The 21,906-nt window shown below is 37.0% G+C and overlaps 5 protein-coding genes and 1 pseudogene across 5 annotated transcripts; 3 read left to right on the top strand and 3 right to left on the bottom strand.

Annotated features, from left to right (window-relative positions):
* Positions 1-2,039: 2,039 nt before the first annotated feature.
* LOC139883047 (uncharacterized) lies at positions 2,040-5,013 on the bottom strand. Its single transcript, XM_071867276.1, has 8 exons — positions 4,744-5,013; positions 4,346-4,588; positions 3,593-3,999; positions 3,140-3,325; positions 2,856-3,048; positions 2,692-2,768; positions 2,417-2,567; positions 2,040-2,336 (listed from the first exon to the last, which is right to left on the bottom strand). The coding sequence occupies exons 1-8, from the start codon at positions 5,011-5,013 to the stop codon at positions 2,040-2,042; spliced, it is 1,824 nt and encodes a 607-aa protein (XP_071723377.1).
* A 1,001-nt stretch (positions 5,014-6,014) lies between these two features.
* On the top strand, positions 6,015-8,778 carry LOC139883050 (uncharacterized). Its single transcript, XM_071867279.1, has 11 exons — positions 6,015-6,137; positions 6,718-6,882; positions 6,962-7,080; positions 7,187-7,261; positions 7,458-7,551; positions 7,661-7,720; positions 7,890-7,955; positions 8,047-8,145; positions 8,304-8,348; positions 8,495-8,597; positions 8,690-8,778. Exons 1-11 carry the CDS (start codon positions 6,015-6,017, stop codon positions 8,776-8,778), a joined length of 1,038 nt encoding a protein of 345 aa, XP_071723380.1.
* Positions 8,779-9,246: 468 nt separating this feature from the next.
* LOC139883046 (uncharacterized) lies at positions 9,247-10,419 on the top strand. Its single transcript, XM_071867275.1, has 2 exons — positions 9,247-10,070; positions 10,149-10,419. The coding sequence occupies exons 1-2, from the start codon at positions 9,247-9,249 to the stop codon at positions 10,417-10,419; spliced, it is 1,095 nt and encodes a 364-aa protein (XP_071723376.1).
* Positions 10,420-13,577: 3,158 nt separating this feature from the next.
* On the bottom strand, positions 13,578-14,904 carry LOC139883051 (BI1-like protein). Its single transcript, XM_071867280.1, has 4 exons — positions 14,649-14,904; positions 14,131-14,244; positions 13,888-14,045; positions 13,578-13,784 (listed from the first exon to the last, which is right to left on the bottom strand). Exons 1-4 carry the CDS (start codon positions 14,902-14,904, stop codon positions 13,578-13,580), a joined length of 735 nt encoding a protein of 244 aa, XP_071723381.1.
* Positions 14,905-16,129: 1,225 nt separating this feature from the next.
* On the bottom strand, positions 16,130-17,914 carry LOC139883045 (uncharacterized; annotated as a pseudogene).
* Positions 17,915-19,420: 1,506 nt separating this feature from the next.
* On the top strand, positions 19,421-21,724 carry LOC139883044 (protein FAR1-RELATED SEQUENCE 7-like). The gene has a single exon (XM_071867274.1). It carries the CDS (start codon positions 19,421-19,423, stop codon positions 21,722-21,724), a length of 2,304 nt encoding a protein of 767 aa, XP_071723375.1.
* The last annotated feature ends 182 nt before the right edge of the window (positions 21,725-21,906 follow it).

Below are 21,906 nucleotides of genomic sequence, written 5' to 3'. Positions count from 1 at the left end.
AATAAAAAGTTCATAAAAATAATCTTTTGGTTTATGAAAAGAACTCTCCTACTTAATCTACTTGTCGGACAAAATCCCATCTACTTCCAGGAAGTTCTAAAGGAAGGATTTATTTTTTGTTATGGAGGAATCACATTTACGAGATTAAATTCCTTATTCCTTTCTTTACATCATGTAATTTTATTTTAATTTTCAGTGGAGGCAATCTTTCTAGTCCATCGTGTTGCTAATTTTATGACCATAGGAAAGTTCCAGATAAGACCGATAGGTTAGGTCTGACTGCCCCATTGAATTATAATGCCAGCCCATCGCATTGTTAATCGAAAATCAAGTAGAACCGTAGAAGTACTTTTGAAAATCCCAAAGCCATATTACAAAAACTGTTTCCTTTGATGCACTAATAACACAGCTTATACAGAAGTTTAAGTAACTTTCAACTACGTTTTGGACACAAATTAAGAAACAAATATATAGAACCATTTACAGCGTTGATGATCGTCATATATAGAATCTGATTCGACTAGAATATTGAAATACAAGATTGCAGTGGTTTCGGCTAGGAATATGTCCGGAATTCCTGAGATAGAGGATGATTTGTTAATCGAGAGATATGGGATAGTTACAAATGTTTTAGTGGTCGTTTCATTTTGCATCAAAATTTTGAAAAAAAATCGTGTACTTATCATGGGTTAACATTTTGTTGCTTTAAGTTCGTAGTCTGAGACAGTGATAATTTTTTGGCATTTACTCTTACAACAATCTCAATAGATGTCTACATTTTTATTATTTTTGTCCTCATTTTTGAGGATTTGATTTTAGTCTAGAAATTCGTATATTCACTATAACTTTAGGCTCCTTTATTTGAACTTCATGTTTATCGTAACGGGGCTCAATTCTTGTATTCTCTTTCCCTTTAATTAATAAAATAACTCATAAAAAAATGTGAGATATGGGTCAACCCAAATATAAAGTAAAAATTGGTCGTTCGGTCAAAAGAATGAAGCTTGACTTTGGAAAGGTAACTAAAAACAGAAAATTAACAGTTAGCAAAGGGTTTGTTTTGTTAGTGATCGACGAATTCTATTCAATCGACCAAATCCCACATCGAGAAGGAGTAAGATTTCGAAATGGTTTATAAGAGCTTAATAAAACTATTTATATGTAACTGTAGCCTGTAACCCAACGTGGGGCGATAAAATAGTCGGATAGTTGGGGCTTTTGGCGGCTTGATTTGATATTGGTCTCGAGACGATCGATCAGGTCCAACGTTAGTGTTCGGACTGATTTAGCGTTGGACTGACCGGTTTCGTCGAAATGGGACATTTCTATCTATCAAGCTTATGTGCTGACTCTATTGGGTCTTTGCCGGGCACGCGAGGCCCTTTGACGACTCTTTGTAGGAAGACAAAAGATAGACAACCGTGCTAGTACATTTCACGTGCTTAATAATAGAGAAGATAGATAGCGCTCTGATTGATCCCTCGGTCCATAATCAAATTATAACAGCCCTTAGTTCCCAACTTAACAACTATTTTTTGCTTCCATCTGACCGGACAAGTTCAGCTGTTCAGCTAGATTAACAGATTGCTCAGACGATTCAAAAACAAATCGAATTAATAAAGATGAAAGTGTTTATTTTAACCAAATAATCAGCTATTTTATTACCATCTCGTTTAAAAAAAAACATTCCTTTCGTCTATAATTACTCATCTCGAATTTCAAAGGCTTTATTAGTTAGGACTTAAATAGACCTCATCACATGCATGTCAAGTATTGGCTCTAGACCTCTACTAATGTTCATTTTCATTTCGGGAAAAAAACTATATATATGCCGAAAATCAGGTAGAAGTACTTTCGAAAAATCCCAAAGCCATATTACAAAACTGTTTCCTTTGATGCACTAATAATAACACAGCTGATACAGAATTTTAAGTAACTTTCAACAACGTTTTGGACACGAATTAAGAAACATGGATACACATAATTAACTCCAACAACAATGAAATTAGTTTGAGCTGGAATCTTATCTTTTCTTTTACTTAGAGTTCGACACAGAGGTAGGCTATGATGGAGCCAGCAATCCTTTTGGTTCTCTCACTGACCTTCCACTTCTCGACCAACACCTTTTTCACGCTTAGGCAGCTTGAAACGACGGAAGCCACACCGACTGAAGTTATTCCTTGGCAATAAACCATGTGGAACGATTCAATCGTTCTGCATTTCTTCACAAGATGGGAAACCCCTACGTCTGTTATCTTACGGCAATGTGAAATTATCACATCCTTGAGTAAAGGACACCCTTCTCCCAACTCGGCCATTGCCATATCCCCCAGAAGCTATCCAAAAACCCACTCAAGTCAATAAAAGGGACCAAAAAACAACTTTGAGAAGTATATATGTACACAGAGAGACATACCGGAAGAACGCTTACATCCAAGTATGTAAGTTGAGGACACCCTCTTGCAATAGCTATAACTCCAGCATCACTAATTTGGTGGCAGCCACTCACATTCAAATGGTCTAAGGTGCAACCCTGACCAATGGCAATAAGGGCCTCATCTCCCACCCTATCAGAAAATCATTGTGTAAAATGGATTAAACAGAGTGAGAATGGATCATGCATGCATGCCACAATCATATATATCTAAAATGCTTTCAACAAAGGGAACAAAGCAGCCTAGTAGTCTTTACCTATCACAAAACCGGAGGCTAAGTTCTTTTAGATACTTACTATTCTCACCGATAGCAATTATTCCCTTGTTTCCAACCTACAGTGGAGGAAATGGATTGATCACGAGATGTTATAAATTACTACCACAAAATTTTATCATGGAGAGAGAAAAGGGAAGGAGAACCTCATAACATCTACGAATGTGAACTTTCTTCAAAAACCTACAGCCTTTTGCTATACCACAAATGGCATCATCTCCAATATTTGAGCAATCGACCAAGTTAAGAGATTGCAGATATTTACAGCCTCGTCCAACTTCAAAAAGAGCATAATTACCAATCTTTTGGCAGTATAACAAAGACAATTCAGAAAGGTTCCTGCAAAAAATTGAAAATGACATGACCTACAATAGGAATACAGCAAAAGATAAAGATACAGCTGATAATGATCACACATAAAGAAGCATACATGCAAGATTTTCCGATGGACTCCACTCCACTAGTTCCAATATTGTGGCAACCATTTATTTCCAGATGTGTAAGTTTTGTGCAACCCGAGGCAATTGCCACCAAACCCATCTCGCTGATGAAATAGCAATCACACAATGAAAGATTATTTAGCTTCTTGCACCCTTTACCAATAGCAGACAACCCCCTGAAAGGTAAAAAACATTGTCAGTACTCAGTAGATGTGTTTACTATGTTTATAGTCACAACCCCAGAATCATTTCATTTTCTAAGGTTGCCTTTTCATAAGCTTACAGTCTCTTCATATTACAAAAGTTCAAAAGAAGCAAAATAGGACATAAACAATTAAGTTCAACATGTGCTCTGTTTTTTTTTTTTTTAAAACTGAGAGACCAAGAAAGTAGGCCCAGACACCAAATCTTGTTTAGCGCTATGCAGAGCATATTACACTGACCTGTCAATAAATTGCTGAAAACTACATAAAGCAAGGTTCTCGAGGAACAAGCAAGAACTGCCCACAGCTACCAATCCCTCATCTGTGACATTGATACATTGTAGCTTCAAAACTTTCAAGAGAGGGCAACCTTGTACCACAGCAATTAAGCCATTATCATGGGTGAACTCAGAATCAAGCGACAAACTTTCAAGAGATTTGCAATGACATCCCACAGCTTGCAGTGATAAATCAGTTACTTTTGCACAAGCCGCAACACCTAGAGATTTTAACGATTTTCCACAACCAGATGCTAATTCTATTAAACCTTCGTCTGTTAAACTTTCACAAAACCTCAAATTCAAATCTTCAAGCTGTTTACAACACTCTCCGACAGCAGCCAGACCTCGATCTCCAACATAGCAACCCTAAAAGACAGACAACACACAAAAACTAAGGCATGGGCAATGAACGGGCTTCTGCACAAAGTAACCTCCAAAATTTTAGATAAAGAAACACCAGCAAAGGCAGATATAAGAATTTTGGTTTAACACCGGAAAAAGACAACTTTTGGTGCTGTAGCCAATTTTTAAGTTAAAAACTTTAGATCCACAGAGTTGAGAAAACTAACAAGAACTAGATAACGGTGAAAATTTGACAGATTAAAGTTGAGACACATTGATAATTTTTGAATTAGCTCCAGCAAATCATTATGAATAGAACAATGCAAATGACTAAACACTTGTACAGGTTTGAAGTTGAAGGAAAATTTACCTGCAAGTCTAATGATTTTAATGAAGTGCAAAAGGAAGCAAGGGAGTGTAAACCCGAACTCGAAACAGTGGAGCACCATATTAAGCTCAATGCTTCAAGATTTGGAAAACCTTCCCCAATGGTAGCCAAAGTAGCATCTGATAAACAACATCGTTTCATCATCTCACCCTCCTCAGATCCATTTTTCCTGGACTTATCATAAGATGACTGAATAGACTGATCCCTCCCACGCTTTCTTCCCTGCTCAACAAAGGAGAATCATACTTTTCCAATAAGTATAAATTCATAAATTGTAACAGCTGCCAAGTACTTTTCTAAGACATACATCAATTCATACAAAATGGATTCGGATTGCAATTTATAGAAAGTGAATCAGAAATTAGAGATTTGGGTCTTGCCTGTAAGGTGCTAGAAATGGCGAGACGCTCATCGATGTGAATATGCCTGATATTGACGAAACAGCGAGCGAGGAGTCTGATCAAGCTAGAGGGTGTGCCGGAAGCTCCGATTCGTAACGTCGTACGACTGAGACGCTCGAGAGAAAGCCACCGCTTGCAGACCAACGAACACGCGTCACGACTCGCCTTCGAGTCAACCCACCGGAATATCTCCGTCAGCAGCTCGTCTGGTAGACACGTGTTGATCAAATCTCGGCCTCGCACTGCCATGGCAAATTTGTAGAGCAGAAGAAGAAGAAAGCTTGAACAATGGAAATGGTTTTTTCCCGATCGAGATAGACACAACACAACACAAAAGACATAAATTATTCAGGCAAGATGCAGTCGGTTGTTATCCATATGACCGTTATACCCCTCTATCTCTTGGATATTACTTCCGCGAAAACGCTAATTTGCCGCTAAAATTTTAATACGTATAATAAAAATATAAAATGACAAAAGTAAGGGTTTGATCTTTATCTCTTATGTTTTTGAACCATTTCGTCTTTTATTTGTTAATGTGTATTTTATGTCTCAATATATACAATCGTTATATTATTTGGTCCTTCAAAATAAACGTCGTCAAATATTTACAATCAGAACGTAACATTACGCGTAAAAAATGCCGCATTTCCTTTTACATATCAGAAATAAGTAGTCTCAAAATTTTAATAAAAATTATGAAGTGGTGTCAAAAGTTGTATTTTTTCAGTAGTAACTATAATACACATCATGTCCCAGGGACCACTATGTATATAGAAAAATATTGGGGTTGAAACTGCACCTTCCCCATAAAAAATATTTTTTCAGTATGTACACTTTTACAAATAAAAGACGAAATAATTTAAAAATATAAGATATAAAGACCAAACGGTTAATTTTGCCAAAATAGAATTACTACGTACTTTACTTAAAGAAGGATAAGCGTAACCGGGACAAGTTCACCTAAGTTCTGATTTCCAAACGGACCCGAATGTTATTTCTACGCAAAAAGAAGAATTATTGTATTGCATTTCTGAAATTCCAGTCAAATTTTCATTAGGCGAGGGAAAAAAAAGAAAAGTGATCGAAGCTGTGTTCATGAATGAACAAGCAATGAGAGATCTACAACGAAGAAGAAAACAACAATCCGTGAGATTTTAGTTTTAATTTTTCAAATTAGATTAGGAGGAGAGAATTTCTCATAATTTGCAGCTGATTGATTGATTGATTGATCGATCGATCGATCGATCATGTCGTTCTCATTCTTCAAGCCGTCGAGGCCCAAAACCCCACAAGAGGTGGTGAAGGCAATCGAGGATAGTCTAAATGCCCTCGACACAAAAACTGTTGTTGAAGTCAAAGCACTCGAAAAGGTATCGCCTTTAATCTTTATTTTTTTTGTTTGTTGAATTTCGATTTCGATTGTTTGTTCGAATTTTGAGTTTTCTTCAATAGGGTCGACCTTTAATTGGCTGTAATGTCGAATTTTGAAATGGGGTAATACTATAATTCTCCTCTGTCGATGCTTTCATTATTGATTTTGGATGACAATTTACTTTATTTCTCAGCTTAAGGACGGACTTGCTGTGTATAATGTTAGATAAAAGTTAATGCCTGATTACTAAATTATGGTGTAAATGAGCTCTCAGTGAAATACACGGGCGATTTATGCGCATATCAGCTGTCTTTTGCTTCTTTGGTTATGTTATAGTAACAGTAATACTCTCCAGAGTGTGGGAACTGAAATGATGGACCTTGATCTTGAAAACTATAGAACTTATATACCATTGAACTATCGAGATATGGGGATAGCATGATCATTGATGGCTTCTCTATTTGTTTGAGCCATTTGGGTTAATTACTGTATCTGACTATAACAGTTTTGTGTCGACAAGAAATGGATCATTAGCTTTACTTAATGGAGATGTTGATACCCGTCGGTCCTTTTTGTAGGCTTTAGAAGAGGTCGAGAAAAATTTCGTAACTTTGAGAAGTATGCTTTCTGGAGATGGAGAAGCGGAACCTAATGTAGATCAAGTTTCACAATTGGCGCTTGAAATTTGTAAGGAGGATGTCATTGCGCTTCTAATTCACAAGTTACAGATACTTGGATGGGAAGTAAGTTTTCGTCGTTAATGGCATTTCCTGAATATTCTTGTTTGATTATCAAAATAGTCTAATGCTTCTGCTACTACAGGCAAGAAAAGACCTTGTCCACTGTTGGTCTGTATTGTTGAAGCAACAAGTTGGCTCCACATATTGTTGTGTTGAATATATCGAGAACCATTTGGAATTACTAGATATTCTAGTTGTGAGGTAAGGTCCAGTGGCGCTGCCTTCATTTTGTGGATTCATGACTTTTATTCCTTCGCGAAAGTATTAAACTGGTTTCCTTATGCTCCCTTTCATGTTTGTGAACCAGCTATGATAACAAGGAAATCGCTTTGAATTGTGGAACCATGTTGAGGGAGTGTATAAAATCCCCGTCTCTAGCAAAGTAAGATATTCAAGCCTTTTATCATTATTGTTGATGGCTGTTTGAAGTTGCATATGAAAACCTTAAACTTTTGGCTATATTTATGAATGTGATAATTTTCTTTATTAAAAAAATGTCATTTTTTTGTCAAGTCTTACTGTTCCACATACATAAGTTTTATTTTCCTCATGAACTTAAATTTTGTAGTGTCTTCCAGATATATTTTAGAGTCTGCATGCTTCGAGTTGTTCTTCAAATTTGTGGAGCTTCCAAATTTTGACGTTGCTTCTGATGCATTCTCGACCTTTAAGGTTGGGTCGATTATTCCTCAGATTTTCTTAATTCCTTGCATATAATCCTCTTCCAGCTTTGAGCCTTCTCGTTTCGATTACTAATAAATGTCCTTCCTATTGTTGGCAGGACCTGCTCACTAAACATGAAACTGTGGTAGCTGAGTTTTTGACCGCTCATTATGAGGAGGTAAACTAAACTTTATCATAAAATTTCTACACTCATCGGCAAACAGATTCTGTCGATTTGGAAGATTCATCCCAGTTAAACATGTGCTTGAATGTTATACTCGGTGTACAGTCTTACATTGCTTAGACGTGGGAAATTTCAACTTAACTAATGAGATATTTTGTACCAGTTCTTTGGTCTGTATGAAAAGCTCTTGACTTCCTCTAATTATGTAACAAGAAGGCAGTCTTTGAAGGTTAGTTCTAGAAGCACCTTTTTTTTTCTTTCTCTTCTCGGTTACATTGTTCCTCAACGGCATGCAATTGATAAAATTTCCACGTCTTTAGCTTCTCTCAGATTTCCTATTGGAGCCTCCAAATTCTCATATAATGAAGCGCTACATTTTAGAGGTTCAAAACTTGAAGATCATGATGACTTTGCTGAGGGTTTGTCCTTTGTTTCATTTAATGAGATGATTTTTTGGGGCTGAAATGTTTTCTGCGGCGAGTATGCATTAGCAAACCAAACCAGAATTTACTGGGGCTTTTTTTTTTTTTTTTCTCACGTAGAACATATTTTAAAAGAACGTCTTTTAATTTTGTAGGATTCGAGTAAGAATATACAAATCTCTGCTTTTCACATTTTCAAGGTGAGAAAATCTCTCTCAGAAGAATCTATGTTTTTCACATTTCCACAGAGAAAATCTTTCTTTAGTAAGAAAAATCCATTGTTCCCTTATATCATGTGATTCTGATGTGTTTTTCTTGGTTTCCGCTATCTCCCATTTTGGAGCAGGTTTTTGTAGCTAACCCGAACAAGCCTCGTGAGGTAAAGGTTATTCTAGCGAAAAATCACGAAAGATTGGTGTCATTGCTTAACGGTCTCTCAGGCGGTAAAGGTAATTCTCTTAAACTATATATGATAGACGAGTATTACTTAATCAAACACACGTGTCGACTCGAATTCAAATAAAATCGTCCTTCTTTGCAGGGGATGATGATGAGACGTTCGAGGAAGAAAAGGAATTGATCACTAACGAAATCGAAAGAGTAGCTCGCACCATAAATCTCGACACTTAGCCTCCTCTTTTGTCCTAGTTCTTGGATGAATTCTAATTTATCTGTAATGTATTATTCATTTTTTTAAGTTTTGCCATGTTAATGGTTGTGACTGGTAGAAGAAAGTATCAAATATCTGTACGTGTGAAACATAGCATATTGAGATTGTTTGATTTGGAGAGGTCAATAACGCATTGTACTAATGAATTAACAAACTGAATTATCGTTTTTTGGACATGTGTCGTGCCACATCCGCACAAACAAAAGATTCTCATGTTAAAGTAAAAATTGAAGTTAAAGGGGCTAGATGCAAACTTGTCTAAAGTTCAAGGACCAACTGTATAATTGTCCCAACAAACGATTTCCGTTAAGGGGCGCTGACGTGTAATTTCATTATCGATGAAGAAATTATTAATGATTATTTTATTCCGTCAGTCCGTGGCTATTTTTATTCTTTGTAGAAATTAATTTCAACACGATTCACAGCAAATGGATTTCTTCAAATCCGTTTTCTCCGACGATCTACAACTCACCGTCACCGCCACCAGTTCACCTAAATCGTCCTCGTCCTCCGACACCGACGCGGATCCTGAGAACGTCGTCCATGCTTCCGCTTGGGATTTCGGTGGCCTGATCAAAACATTGGCTTCAAAATCCGAGTCCGTCATCGAAAACTATCGCCGCGACTTTAAGGAATTGGGCGATGGTTTGAAGAGAGAAGCATCCGTCATTAGCGAAGTCGTCGACAAAGGCACATCTGTCGCTCAGGAATCACTCGAGACCGTCGGCCAAGCCATCGATGATATTGGTGCCTCCGTCTGGAAATCTACGGCTCAGATTATCTCTCACGGTAGGGGCACGCTTTTACCTACGTCAGATCATGATTACAATGTTGCTGATGTTAATAGGAGGCTTAGTGCTAGTGGTAGCGGTTTAGATGTTAATAAACCATATAGTCGATTCGAAAACCAATTGCGTGGCCTTCAATGTGATGAGGCTACCTATTGTACCGAGCCGGAGGATAAGGAAGACTATGATAAGTGGAGACAAGGATTCAGCTTTGATGAAAAGGACAAAGAAATCGAGGATTTGATTAGTGAAAATGGGGTTGTTGCCGATATTTACCGGACGCTTGTGCCTGATAGAGTAGCTGACTGTGGAACATTTTGGTGTAGGTATTTTTACCGAGTGCATAAACTAAAACTAGCTGAGGATGCAAGAGCTAGGCTAGTGAAACGAGCCATGGAGGGTGAAGAAGAGGAGGATTTGAGTTGGGATTATGATGATGATGAGGAAGATAATAACTCATCTTCGTTGAATCGTGGAGATGCGGCGGTTGGAAAGAGGGGTTCGGGTGAAATTGAGACGATGAAAATGGTGAATGTTGAGAGCAATAAGGAGAAAATGGAAGGGAAGGAAGATAACGGTTCATCATCGGGTAAGGACAGTGACATTTCGATCATACCGAGCCATCCTTCAAATGAGACCGGGGAGGATGATCTTGGGTGGGATGAAATTGAGGATACCGCGAGTAATTATGAGAAAGTGAAAATCACTGGGAGCACAAGCAAATCCGATTTACGAAACCAATCGAGTGCTGCAGAGGAAGAAGAAGATCTCAGTTGGGATATCAAAGATGATGACGACGAACCTGCTAAGTAGTCGTTTTCTCTTTCGAGTAATGTTGGATTGGGATCTAGTCAATGACATCAATGACGTATTAGTCAATAGTTTGAGAGTCACAGCATAATGTGCAGTAAATACCAGATGATTTTCTTTCTTTATTTTACAAACTGATTGTACTCATGTTTCCATGAAATTGTTCGGTTCTTCATTGATATCGATTGCTTTCCACCATCCAGCTTCTTATTCAGGCAAGTCATGATCAAATCAAACACCATTCTTCCAACCTTCTTGATTAAAACAGGAAGCTGCAATCTTTATTTTTTCTTCTTCACTCTTCTTTTTTTTCCAGCAAATTAATAACAATCAAGCTCTCAAGTCTCAACAACTTCCAGCATCACTCAGACTTAATGAAAAAAGCCATTCAACATTAGAACTTTGGTCCGTCATTTTTCCTAAAACAGGATTTCCTAGAAACAAGATTTACATGAAGAATTTTTCTGGAAAAACATATTTCAAACTTAGTGTTGTTGCTATTCTTGACATATTACAAAATGTCATTTTCACACTTATCTTTTTTATAGTCATTTTATTTTATGATTGAAACACTTGTAAGAATTTCATATACATGTCGTTGAGAAATGTAGGAGCATTGAGCTCAAATGAGACTTCAATAACAGAATTTTATCATCTAACAATATGTTCATAGACTATACTACATTCATGATTAATTGATCTATTGTCGTTAAAATTATCGCGGTGGCTTCCGATTTCCTTTGAACTGAGAAAATAGACTTTGATGGATTAGGAATGTGGTAATTTGATCTAGCATTCTAAACGTAAGATTAGACCCGAAATGGATTAAAAGAGCCAGATCCATTGCTTTATCCATCATTCCAAAATGCTCGAAACGACATATGATGCCTTTTGGGATCATTGTTGTCCAGTACAAAACATTCTATCTCCCATTGTGACAGCAAAATAAAGGTAAATAGTACAGAGAAAAACAAGGAGAGTTAACGCCGTTAAGAGAAAAGGGTGCCTCTCAACATGAGTTGGCAAGCTTAAGTCAAATTGTTTCTCCAACATCAGATGATGAGGTGACATTAAAACTACGTCACGATCCATTTCTGATCTACAACCTGAAATTATTCACACACATGAAATTGAAATAGTCAAGAAGCCTGGATCAGCAAAAACCTGAAACCAAGCTATTCTTTCAAATCAAAAACCCTATTACAAATTTGAATTATAATTCAAAAACCCAATTATGGTTAAATAAAATGAATCAAACTGGAAAATATATAGCTAAATTTTACGTACCTGGGGCTGGAATTATAATCATATGAATGCGAAAATTTCCACAATATTCACTACAACAGCAAGGCACCATACATCCTTCTGTTCGAAGTACTTCGATCATGAGCAACAGCAAGAAAGCGATTCGAAATACTGATTGCAATAGAAATGGAATTTTCATCTTTTCTTCAACTGTGAAGGAGAATTTTAGCCTGGCATCGCTGTATATGACCCCTTCTTGATAAAGACAAGCCAAAATTATTAAATACTAGAATTTGCTTTGATACAATATTCAGAAGAAAATACTAGAATTAATGATTATGTTATAGTTGACTTTAGATATATTAATCATATGCATCTATATAAATAAAAAGTTTTACTAGTGCTGATGTATGTGAAGGAAACAGTTCCAATGGCCTAAAAATTATTAGGCAATTGCTAGTTTTTTATTTTCTTGTTTGTGTACGTAGGTATTAAAGAGAAATATAATTAAATGATCGAGAACGATTTAAATTTGATAAATTGTCACCCATCAAGACGTAAACTAATAATTTACGTACGTATTTGAGGACATAAGATTTTGAGAAGGATTTTTAATTTGATACATGTTAAATATTGAATTTATAAAAAATAATCAAGTATACATAGTATGTGATAAAGCCAAAGTTAGGTGGCTCATGGTTGGTACGAATTTACTCAAAAATAAATAAATAAAACTCTATTGGAACTGACCAAGATAAGTAGATAATATAAACTCGATTGGATCGTACGTAGCCTTCCGTTTGTAGAATGAGACGACGACCGATTCGTCCATTCCATTGCCTTATATACAAGTTTTCAAGTTATTGGAGCTGTCAACTCTACAGGAATTCCAGATAACGAGTGCTAGAATTACAAAACCAGTTTACAAGGGCCAAATTAAATGCTGAAAAGTGGAAAACTTGAAGTAGCCATTAGAATTGAGTATGTGATAACTGATACATGAAAATGATCCTGGTAACATGGACATTACTACTGCATCATCAATTTTGAATGACAGCGGCTGAATCAAAAAGCCGTCTTTCGGCAAGTTTCAATAATGCTTGATTTGCTAAAGTCTGTCAGTTTTATGTTAATTGAGTCCCTGAAATTTGTCAAATTTTCCTTGCATCACATCACACATTTGACGCTAATAACAGTATACAAAGTCATCTCTCAAGTACGTAAGTGATTTAGAAGATTTTACATTTGGGTTTTGTTTTGCAGAAATTGTTAAAATGCCAAGAACCTAGGGGGTCAAATTCAGCATTCAGTTGATATTTCTCTGCTTGACAGGAGGGTTGCAGGAAATTAAAGAAGAAGTTGAGGACGAAAAAGTTATTTCTCTAAACGATGCATGGAAAGATACATTGGTGAATCAAATCAAGAGAGCTTGAGTCTTCATATTCTTGTCTCTCTGGTTAAGATCTGTTTGACCGTTGTTTTTACCGGAAATATAAACTCCGATGTGTATAGAAGACGACGAGTTTTATGTGTTTTAAGAGAAGATATTTTATTGTCATAAAGACCTAATGAAAGGATAACAAAGGATATCTTTAATCTGAAAGGCTGCTTATCTTTGGTAAATCACTCTATTATAGCGAATTTTGCGTGTTAAGGTCCCTTAATTACATGCATCCTCGAGTCTCTACGAAGTCGGTAGAAAAATCAAGTCAACTGAGCATATAGAATCATTGTAGCTAAATCTTATACTGCATTATATAACATTCAAGCTAATCATAACATACAAAGGGCCGAGAAAATGTAGGAGTATTATGCAGATAAGAGGATAATAAGAACAAATCTGTTTTATCACACTCACATAAGCCAGTAAATACATGATAATTGAGCAGTCTCTCTCTCTCTGGTTATCTGTAGATTTAGTTATCTCCACGATTCAGGATGCGTAAAATGGTGAGGAACAAGTTGAGAATATCGAGGTAGAGAGCAGCAGATGCCAAAATGTAGTCATCATAGGTGAATCGCTTGATCAAGTTGTCAGTGTCATAAACTATGTATCCACAGAAAACCAAAGCACTGATTCCACCGTAGACGGCGGTAGAAGTTGGGCCCAGAGGGAAAAACATCTGTCATGTAAAGAACAAGAAACATTTAATCACATGATCGAAAAAGAAAATACTAGTACTAGTATGCATGCAAGTAAAATGATATCTATCTAGCTTATCTAACCTGCATAAAGCTTGTGAGGACTAGAATAACAAGGCTGGTGAAGAGAATAGGTCCAAGGAAGCTGAAATCCTTGCCCCTCTTGGCAGCCCAAAAAGTGTAACCCGTAAGAGACGAGACGACAGCAGCTGTAAGAATCAATGCTTCAAGCACAATTGACCCTGAAACCAAAAGAATACCCCATCAGACAACTTCATTTATTTTAATGATACTAAATAGAATGATGATAGGAGGAGGAAGACGAACCATCTGTGTTGGCGCAGCTTACACCGACAGAGAAACTTAGTGACACGGTGAAGACAGCAAGGATGATCAAGTTCACTGGGTGCTTTTGGTGATAAATGTGCAACGGCCATATCACTGCATTGCATAATATAATTACACCAATGATAATGAAGATAATAATACATGGTTACGAGAAGAATTGGACAGAAAGAAGATGATATAAAATCCAATTCATCTTCCCACAAACTGAACAAAGTTTAGTCTATATCTTAAAAAGAAGACAACTTTTCAACACCCAATTGAGAGACGAGCCAAATTGCAGTATACAAATCACCAAAAGCAACAATTATCAAGACAAGGTGAAGCCTTCAGAAGATGATAAAAACCCCAATTCAGCTTTCCACAATTGAAACTATTCTTTGTAAAGGAGATAACTTTTCAACACCAACATGAGAGATGATCCAAAATTGCAGTACACAAATCACCAAAAGCAAAAATAATCAAAACAAATGAGAAGCCTTTTAGATCTAGATACTCACAGAATAAGGAGAGAACACAGAAGAGGAACATGAGACCGGAATTTCCGGTAAGGAGGCCGTTGAGAGGAGCGTAAAGGACGACGGCGGCTGAGACAGCGGTGGTTAAGATGAGCTGTGCGGCTAAGATACCGTAGACTTTACGGATGAAGCCCCAACGGAGCTGATTCTCGCCATAGCTAAGACCTGGGTAAAGGGTCTCCCCTGTTCCTGCCTCCAAGTCAACGTCTGTACTGCTAACGCCTTCGTACCCTTTCATCTTATTTTTTCCTTCCAACATAATTTGTGGGATTTTGGAAGAATTTTTTGGTTAATTTTGATTTTGAAAAAAGGAAAAACCGATCGAAACAACAACTTTGTGTTTGATGGATGGTATAGAGGATTTGTCCAAAATAGAAATGACGGTGACACCCAAGGTTTTTCTAAAGTCACAGCGCGTGTCGAACAAAAATCATATACTACGTCTTTCTTAAAATTGATGATGGTTTATATATATGTTTTGAAAATTATACATGTCATAATTTTCAAAATATCATATATTTTAAAACGAAAATAATATATTCGAATCAATTTTCCATTTTTGGTTATAGAAAAATAAGATGCTTTTGGTTTTAGATATTATTTGGTGGATGACCTGTGTCTAATTATTCGTCATTTTTTTTATATATATTTTTTATACAATTTAAATAAAAAATGTCAAGTAATTAAAGATGGAAGTCGTAATTCGATGCATTTGAGGATAAAATACTTCTTAACGATTAATTTATTTCTCTCTAGGGTCAAAAAGAGATTTTTATTTTGAGGAGGCTTGTTCTGTTGTCATCACTTTCGTCAAACATAAGGACTAAATATTCGAATTGAGACATGCGAGATGATGAATGCTTTAAAATTAGGGAGCAACATATGGGTTTCCCGTTGTTTTTACGACTGTAAACTTCCTACATTCACTTAAAATCAAGAGGAATCAAGTGGCTGTGACTGACTGTGACAATAGACAAATGGACTTTGATTAGCTGGTTTGCTTGGAGCTCTTAAAAAAAGAATATACAAGAATAATGGTATGAGAAGATTCATAAAAGATGCTCTATAAACACTAGTAGTATTTTTTTGATTCATTACAGCTTGTCCCACTTACAAACAAACATACCTATGAACCACCCAATGACCTGTTTTGTGTACTTGTACATCAAATAAAACCAATATCAAACAATTACATTATGATGACAAGTCTTCATGTGTGTGTTCTGCAATGAAGAAAAGCAGACATCTGGATTTAACGTAAACCCGAATCAATCAGCGAAACTTCTTGGTATTCATGGAATCATGGAATAGATCGATGCAAAAATTGCTCATCGCTACATCAAATCCTTAAAAAGGATAGAAATAAATTAAAGATTCCTGCTTTATTCCGTCTATAGATTATGATAAAAAAAAATAAAAATAAAGAGTACAAAGTTACAGACATACCTTGAAAGCCTCTACTTTTAATTATTTTCTAGGAAATGGGAACCGTTTTGGCCAAATTTGTGGACCAGAGACTGTGATATGCGTTGTTCAAGTCTATAACCCATCTTTGACATTAATTCTGAAACATGCAAGGAATCATCCATTTTATCACTCTGCGAGAGACATTGAATAAGCCTCTCAAATGTCTCCCTACGTGGTTTTAGTTTGCTGGTCAGCATGGAAACTAACCACTCCATCGCCTCCATGGGAAATCCTTGCTCGCATAATCCAATAATTATGTGTTCATGACTACAGGCCTTTGGCTCCAAACCTCTGTCGCACATATCACTCCACAATCTTTTTGCTCCATCGACATCTCCTACTTCACATAGTTTTTCGATAATGGAGGAATTAGATGAAGGAGACGGTTTTAAACCCACATCAACGAGTTCTTTCAATAAATCTATACCCTCACTTATCCTACCCTCCTTGCAAAAACCATTTATCAAAGAGTTGTAAGTTATAGTGTCACGGACAACACCTTTTTGCGACATTTCTTGAAATAAGTGATAAGCTTCGTCTGTTCTTCCATGACGACCCAACCCACCGATCATTACATTGTAATTCACAGTGGTTTCTCCATAGCCTTTATCACACATCTCATTGTACAGCCTTGTGGCTTCTTCAATTTTTCCAATCTTTAAATGGCCATCAATTAGAGCATTGTAAGTGTATTCATTAGGAGATATTCCCTTAGAAATCATCTCGAACCACAAATTCCAAGCATCTCCAAGCCATCCAATGTCATAAAGACCGTGAATGATTGTAGTATACATAACCCTATTTGGGAAATGCCCCCTCTCCTTCAAATCGGTGAAAACTCTAAAACACTCAACATACATTCTGTTATGACATAGTCCTTGGATAACCTCTTGATATGTATATATGTCCAGAGTATGTCTAGTAGCTTTCATATTATGAAGTAATGCAGACATTTTACCGTAATTTTTCTCCTTACAGAACCCCTTAACCAGCTTGTTGAAAGCAAAATTCCCACGGTCTAACCCATCATTCACAACCTGCTGAAGGAGTTTGTAACCCTGAGAAACATTCCCATCCTCACAATAAGCACAAATGAGATAGTCAACTGTCTCAATATCGGCCTTAACATCAGATTGCATCATTTCATCATACAACTTCCACAGAAGCTCAGTATTTCCAGCCTTGAGACAGCCCAATATAGCAGAATTCCATGTCTTCACTGACGGACAAACTCTGTCAACTTTCAACTTATCAAACACATTAACAGCTTCCTCAACTAATCCTCCCTCGGAAAGGCAGCAAATGAACCGTTCCAAACTATACAGCCTAGGAGTACAGCCAGCCTGATCAATCAACCCTTTCGCAGCAGCACCAGCCTTGGCCTCAACAAGTGCCTCAAAAAGTATATTACAGCAATCCCAATCAGGCGAAACATTAAATGTAGAACGAAGCCAGTAAAAGAACCTCAACGAGACAAGTAAATTGCTTTGACACCTCAAATACACGCGGAAGAAACGAGGATCGGAGAAATTGAAACCAGGGAAATCAGAGTTCCCATCTGGGTTTTTTTCTAGTAATGTTACATACATTTTCACAACATCACTAAATTCCTGGTCTGCCTTGTACGGAAACTCATTAATCTTGTTAGACTTAACACTTCCACTATCAAAGTCGCTTTCTTTTGTGAGATTTCGTATCTGGGTATGAGAGTTTTGGGGATTGGAACGAATATTTTGGCGAAAGAAAGATATAATTGAAGCTGGCGACGGAGGTTTAGCCATGAATCATCTAATCAGTCACTAAACTACTATTATTGAGCTCAAAATTCAAAATTTCCCATACAGAAAAACCAGATTGTAACACTTACGGGCAATAGGAAATCTGATTGGAGACTGAAAATTGGTATGATTCCTTGAATTCGAACAACTGAACTGAAGGGAGGAGGACGAGGAGTCTAGCTTACAGTTGGGAAAAAACCGATCGAACCGATGATTTTAAGAAAACCGATGAAACTGGTTCGGTTTGATTTGGTTAATATTCTAAAATGGTTCCGTTTTGGTTTGTAAAAATATTTTGGTTAATTTAGTTCGGTTAAATCGGTTTTTTTAAACCGAAATGAACCAAAATCAACACATTAATAAATATTCAATATGATATTCATGATTTATTTCAATCTTAAATTTTTAATATTTTCAAGTCAATTATAATACAGTATAACCTTGATAAAATAATATTCGATAAAATAATAACCTCATTAAAATAATAAATTTTCTCGAATCCGACTTACAATTTTAAGGGAATCATATATCGATAAATTAATATTTTGCTAAAATAATAAATTTCTTCGATTCCGACAATATTAATTTAAAAAGATTCAACTGTATGAAAACTTACTCTAATTTAATTTTTTTATATTTGTAATTCAATTATTATGTGGATAATTTATTTATAATAACATAAAATATAAGAATAACTAAAACAAATTAAATTTGAGAAAATTTTAGTTAAAACCGACATTTTTGAATAAAATCGATTATAAGACGGTTTGATGTTGGTTCATCAATTTTGATAACCGATTTTTTTGATTTGGTTAATTTTTTATAGAAAACCGAATCGAAACCGATTTTGCACAGTCGACTCGTCCACAGGCCTAGGCGTAATAAACCGAATCGGTCCAAATAGCCTAATGGGCTATATCATCTTATATGTTTACAAATTTGTATAGATCATCAATCGACTCGGTTCGGTTTGGGTATTGGTCCCTGTCTATGTATTCGAGTACTGAAAATGAAGGTTTTACCATTTCAGTAGGATCTTATAAGCTCCGACTATGATGGCTATGGCTTCATAATCCAAACCCTACTGCTGTCGTCGCCATTGAAGAAAGGGTGAAGACCATTTTCAGCTTCAACGAAACCAAAATTGTCTCAATTTTCCCGCCAAAAAAGGATTTTGCGGATTCCCCCAATTTTCGGTATCTCGTTATCTATGTTGTTTGGGTCGAGCTCCAATCCCTTCTCTATCCCAAGGTACGTGGTGGGTGTAATTTTGATTCGTCAGTTGCTATGAATGAATGCGTGAATTGGAATAAATTGGATTTCATTTCAAAGTTTGGGTTTTTGTCTGCAATCATCAGTTTCTGTTTTGGTTCCTGAGAAACTATAATTAGTAGAGCTGAGCTGAGCTGAGCTTGATTTAATCTAAGGTATTCGTTAGCTCACTTTTCGAAATCTCTGTTTTTTATTTTACCATGCAGTTTGGATGCCAGTGAGTGTCAAAACATTCCCATGGTTGTAAGGGAATACCCAAATGGTGTAGTACATGTGGATAAATTGAACTATCTCCACCGCGATAATGGAGGAGAGTCTACAGCTGAGCCATGTCTTGGGATGGAGTTTAATTCAGCTGACGAGTCGCGCCAATTTTACGCTCTATATGCAACACGCAAGGGATTCAAAATTCGAACTGGTCAGCTCTACAGATCAAGGACAGATGGGTCTGTTTCGTCGCGAAGGTTTGTATGCTCCAAGGAGGGATTTCAGCTTAGTTCGAGAAATGGTTGTCCGGCATTCATTAGGGTACAAGCACGTGACTCTGGAAAGTGGGTTATCGACCAAATCCAGAAAGAGCACAATCATGAACTAGGTCCTGATGGAGAAAACCGTCCAGTCATCATGCATCAGCGATCTCCTACTGCTAGAAAACGTGCAGTTGATGTGACACGAAGGCCAAGAACGAAATTGCAGGATGAAATTGATTATGTTCAGGATGGCATTCCCTGTCCATCGGGTATCATTAATGTCAAACGCCTTAAAAGGGAAGGAGATGTCCAAGAAGTTCATTTCGAACCATATGTAGGTCTACAGTTTAATTCAGCTAATGATGCATACCAATTTTATCAAGCATTTGCGGAAAGTAGTGGATTTAGAATTCGGATAGGGCAGTTGTTTCGGTCAAAGCACGATGGATCAATTACATCCCGTCGATTTGTGTGCTCAAAGGAAGGGTTTCAGCATCCCTCAAGACTTGGCTGTGGAGCATTTATGAGGATTAAGAAACAAGAGGATGGAAGTTGGGTGGTGGACCGTTTTCAGAAGGATCACAATCACGTTCTGGGTTTTCAACTGGGATCTCAGTCTCAAAATCAATCTCCTACAGCTTTAAAGAGATTTCATGAAGATTTTAATGGTGGATTAGACTCTGTCGATTTATCTGATATAAATGGTGGCCACATTATCCAAGGAAGTTCTATAAATAACATTGAAAATGAATGGTACACTGTACTTCTGGAATATTTCCAAATTAAACAAGCAGAAGATTCAGGATTCTTTTACTCTGTCGAAGTTGAGAATGGTAATTGCAGGAGTATTTTCTGGGCTGATGGAAGGTCGAGATTTTCATGCAGTCAATTTGGCGATGCCATTGTTTTTGATACTTCATATCGGAAAGGTAACCATGAACTGCCATTTGCTACATTTGTCGGAGTTAATCATCATCGGAAACCGGTTCTTCTTGGTTGTGCTTTGATTGCCGATGAATCCAGGGAGTCTTTCACTTGGTTGTTTGAGACTTGGCTTCGAGCAATGTCTGGTCGCCGTCCAAAATCAATAATTGCTGATCAAGACACAGCCATTCAACAAGCTATAGCTCAAATCTTACCTGGAACTCATCATCGGTTTTCAACATGGCAGATGAGGGCAAAGGAGCGAGAAAATTTCAGGTTGGTGGGTCCTGAATTCAAACTTGAATATGATAAGTGCATATATCGAAGCCAGACAACTGCCGAATTCCAAACTTCGTGGTGTGCACTTATCAGCAAGTATGGCTTGAAGGAGAATGTTTGGCTGAAAGAAATGTACGATAAGCGTTCAAATTGGGTTCCAGTGTACTTACTAGGAACATTTTTTGCTGGAATACCCATGAATGGAAGTACTGAGTCATTCTTTGGAGATTATGTGAATGATCAAACCCCATTCAAAGACTTTATTTCACAGTATGAGGAAGGTCTTGAGCAACGTCGTGTAGAGGAAAGAAAAGAGGATTTCCACAGTAGCAACTTGCACGGTCTTCTGCGAACAAACGAACCCATAGAAGAACAGTGCGGTAGGCTTTATACTCTTACTCTTTTCCAAATATTCCAAAATGAACTTTTGCAGTCTGACAACTATATTGGAATGAAGACCTATGAGGAAGGAGACCTTTGTAGATTCTCGGTACGAACGTGTGGACATGAAAATGAAAAGCATGCAGTTACTGTTAGTCCATCCAACCTGAATGTTAGTTGTACGTGCCGTATGTTCGAATTCGAAGGTGTTCTCTGCAGACATATTTTGAGAGTTTTCAATATGTTGGATGTGAAAGAAATTCCGTCTCGCTTCATTTTGCATCGTTGGACGAGGTATGCTGAGTTAGGCATTGTCCATAATTTTGATTCAGGCATTAGCTCTGAAGAACTTAAGAATATGATGGTTTGGAGTCTCAAAGAGGCAGCTTCCAAGTACATAGAATTTGGGACATCCTCTCTTGAGCACTACAAACTTGCCTATGAGATGATGAGAGAGGGCGCCAGAAAGCTTTGCTGGCGGAAATAACCTTATAGGGAAAAGGATGATGTAATATGGATTGGGGATCCATTTTGTTGCTGTGTGAGAGTGCCTGTATAGCTTCGCTAGCTTTAGGATGGAACGCGGTTTTATATCGACAATGGTCATGATTAAATTATTGACGTTTTCGTTAAAGTTTATTTCATAATAGTCGTACTATATATGTTAGA

Source organism: Rutidosis leptorrhynchoides, unplaced genomic scaffold, assembly GCF_046630445.1.
Source record: "Rutidosis leptorrhynchoides isolate AG116_Rl617_1_P2 unplaced genomic scaffold, CSIRO_AGI_Rlap_v1 contig343, whole genome shotgun sequence".
Lineage (NCBI taxonomy): Eukaryota > Viridiplantae > Streptophyta > Magnoliopsida > Asterales > Asteraceae > Rutidosis > Rutidosis leptorrhynchoides.
Note: the sequence above shows the minus strand (reverse complement) of the source record. Positions and strands in the feature narration are given on the sequence as shown.

Coding starts and splice junctions, on each gene's coding strand:
- LOC139883047 (XM_071867276.1), bottom strand. CDS start 5,013: ATGGCAGTGCGAGGCCGAGATTTGATCAACACGTGTCTACCAGACGAG. Junction 4,000..4,345: donor TAAAATCATTAGACTTGCAG/GTAAATTTTCCT, acceptor TCTGTCTTTTAG/GGTTGCTATGTTGGAGATCG. Junction 3,049..3,139: donor TCCATCGGAAAATCTTGCAT/GTATGCTTCTTT, acceptor AATTTTTTGCAG/GAACCTTTCTGAATTGTCTT.
- LOC139883050 (XM_071867279.1), top strand. CDS start 6,015: ATGTCGTTCTCATTCTTCAAGCCGTCGAGGCCCAAAACCCCACAAGAG. Junction 6,883..6,961: donor TACAGATACTTGGATGGGAA/GTAAGTTTTCGT, acceptor CTGCTACTACAG/GCAAGAAAAGACCTTGTCCA. Junction 7,721..7,889: donor TGACCGCTCATTATGAGGAG/GTAAACTAAACT, acceptor ATTTTGTACCAG/TTCTTTGGTCTGTATGAAAA.
- LOC139883046 (XM_071867275.1), top strand. CDS start 9,247: ATGGATTTCTTCAAATCCGTTTTCTCCGACGATCTACAACTCACCGTC. Junction 10,071..10,148: donor GAAGATAATAACTCATCTTC/GTTGAATCGTGG, acceptor GAATGTTGAGAG/CAATAAGGAGAAAATGGAAG.
- LOC139883051 (XM_071867280.1), bottom strand. CDS start 14,904: ATGAAAGGGTACGAAGGCGTTAGCAGTACAGACGTTGACTTGGAGGCA. Junction 14,245..14,648: donor CTGTGTTCTCTCCTTATTCT/GTGAGTATCTAG, acceptor TATGCAATGCAG/TGATATGGCCGTTGCACATT. Junction 14,046..14,130: donor AAGCTGCGCCAACACAGATG/GTTCGTCTTCCT, acceptor TTTTGGTTTCAG/GGTCAATTGTGCTTGAAGCA.
- LOC139883044 (XM_071867274.1), top strand. CDS start 19,421: ATGGTTGTAAGGGAATACCCAAATGGTGTAGTACATGTGGATAAATTG.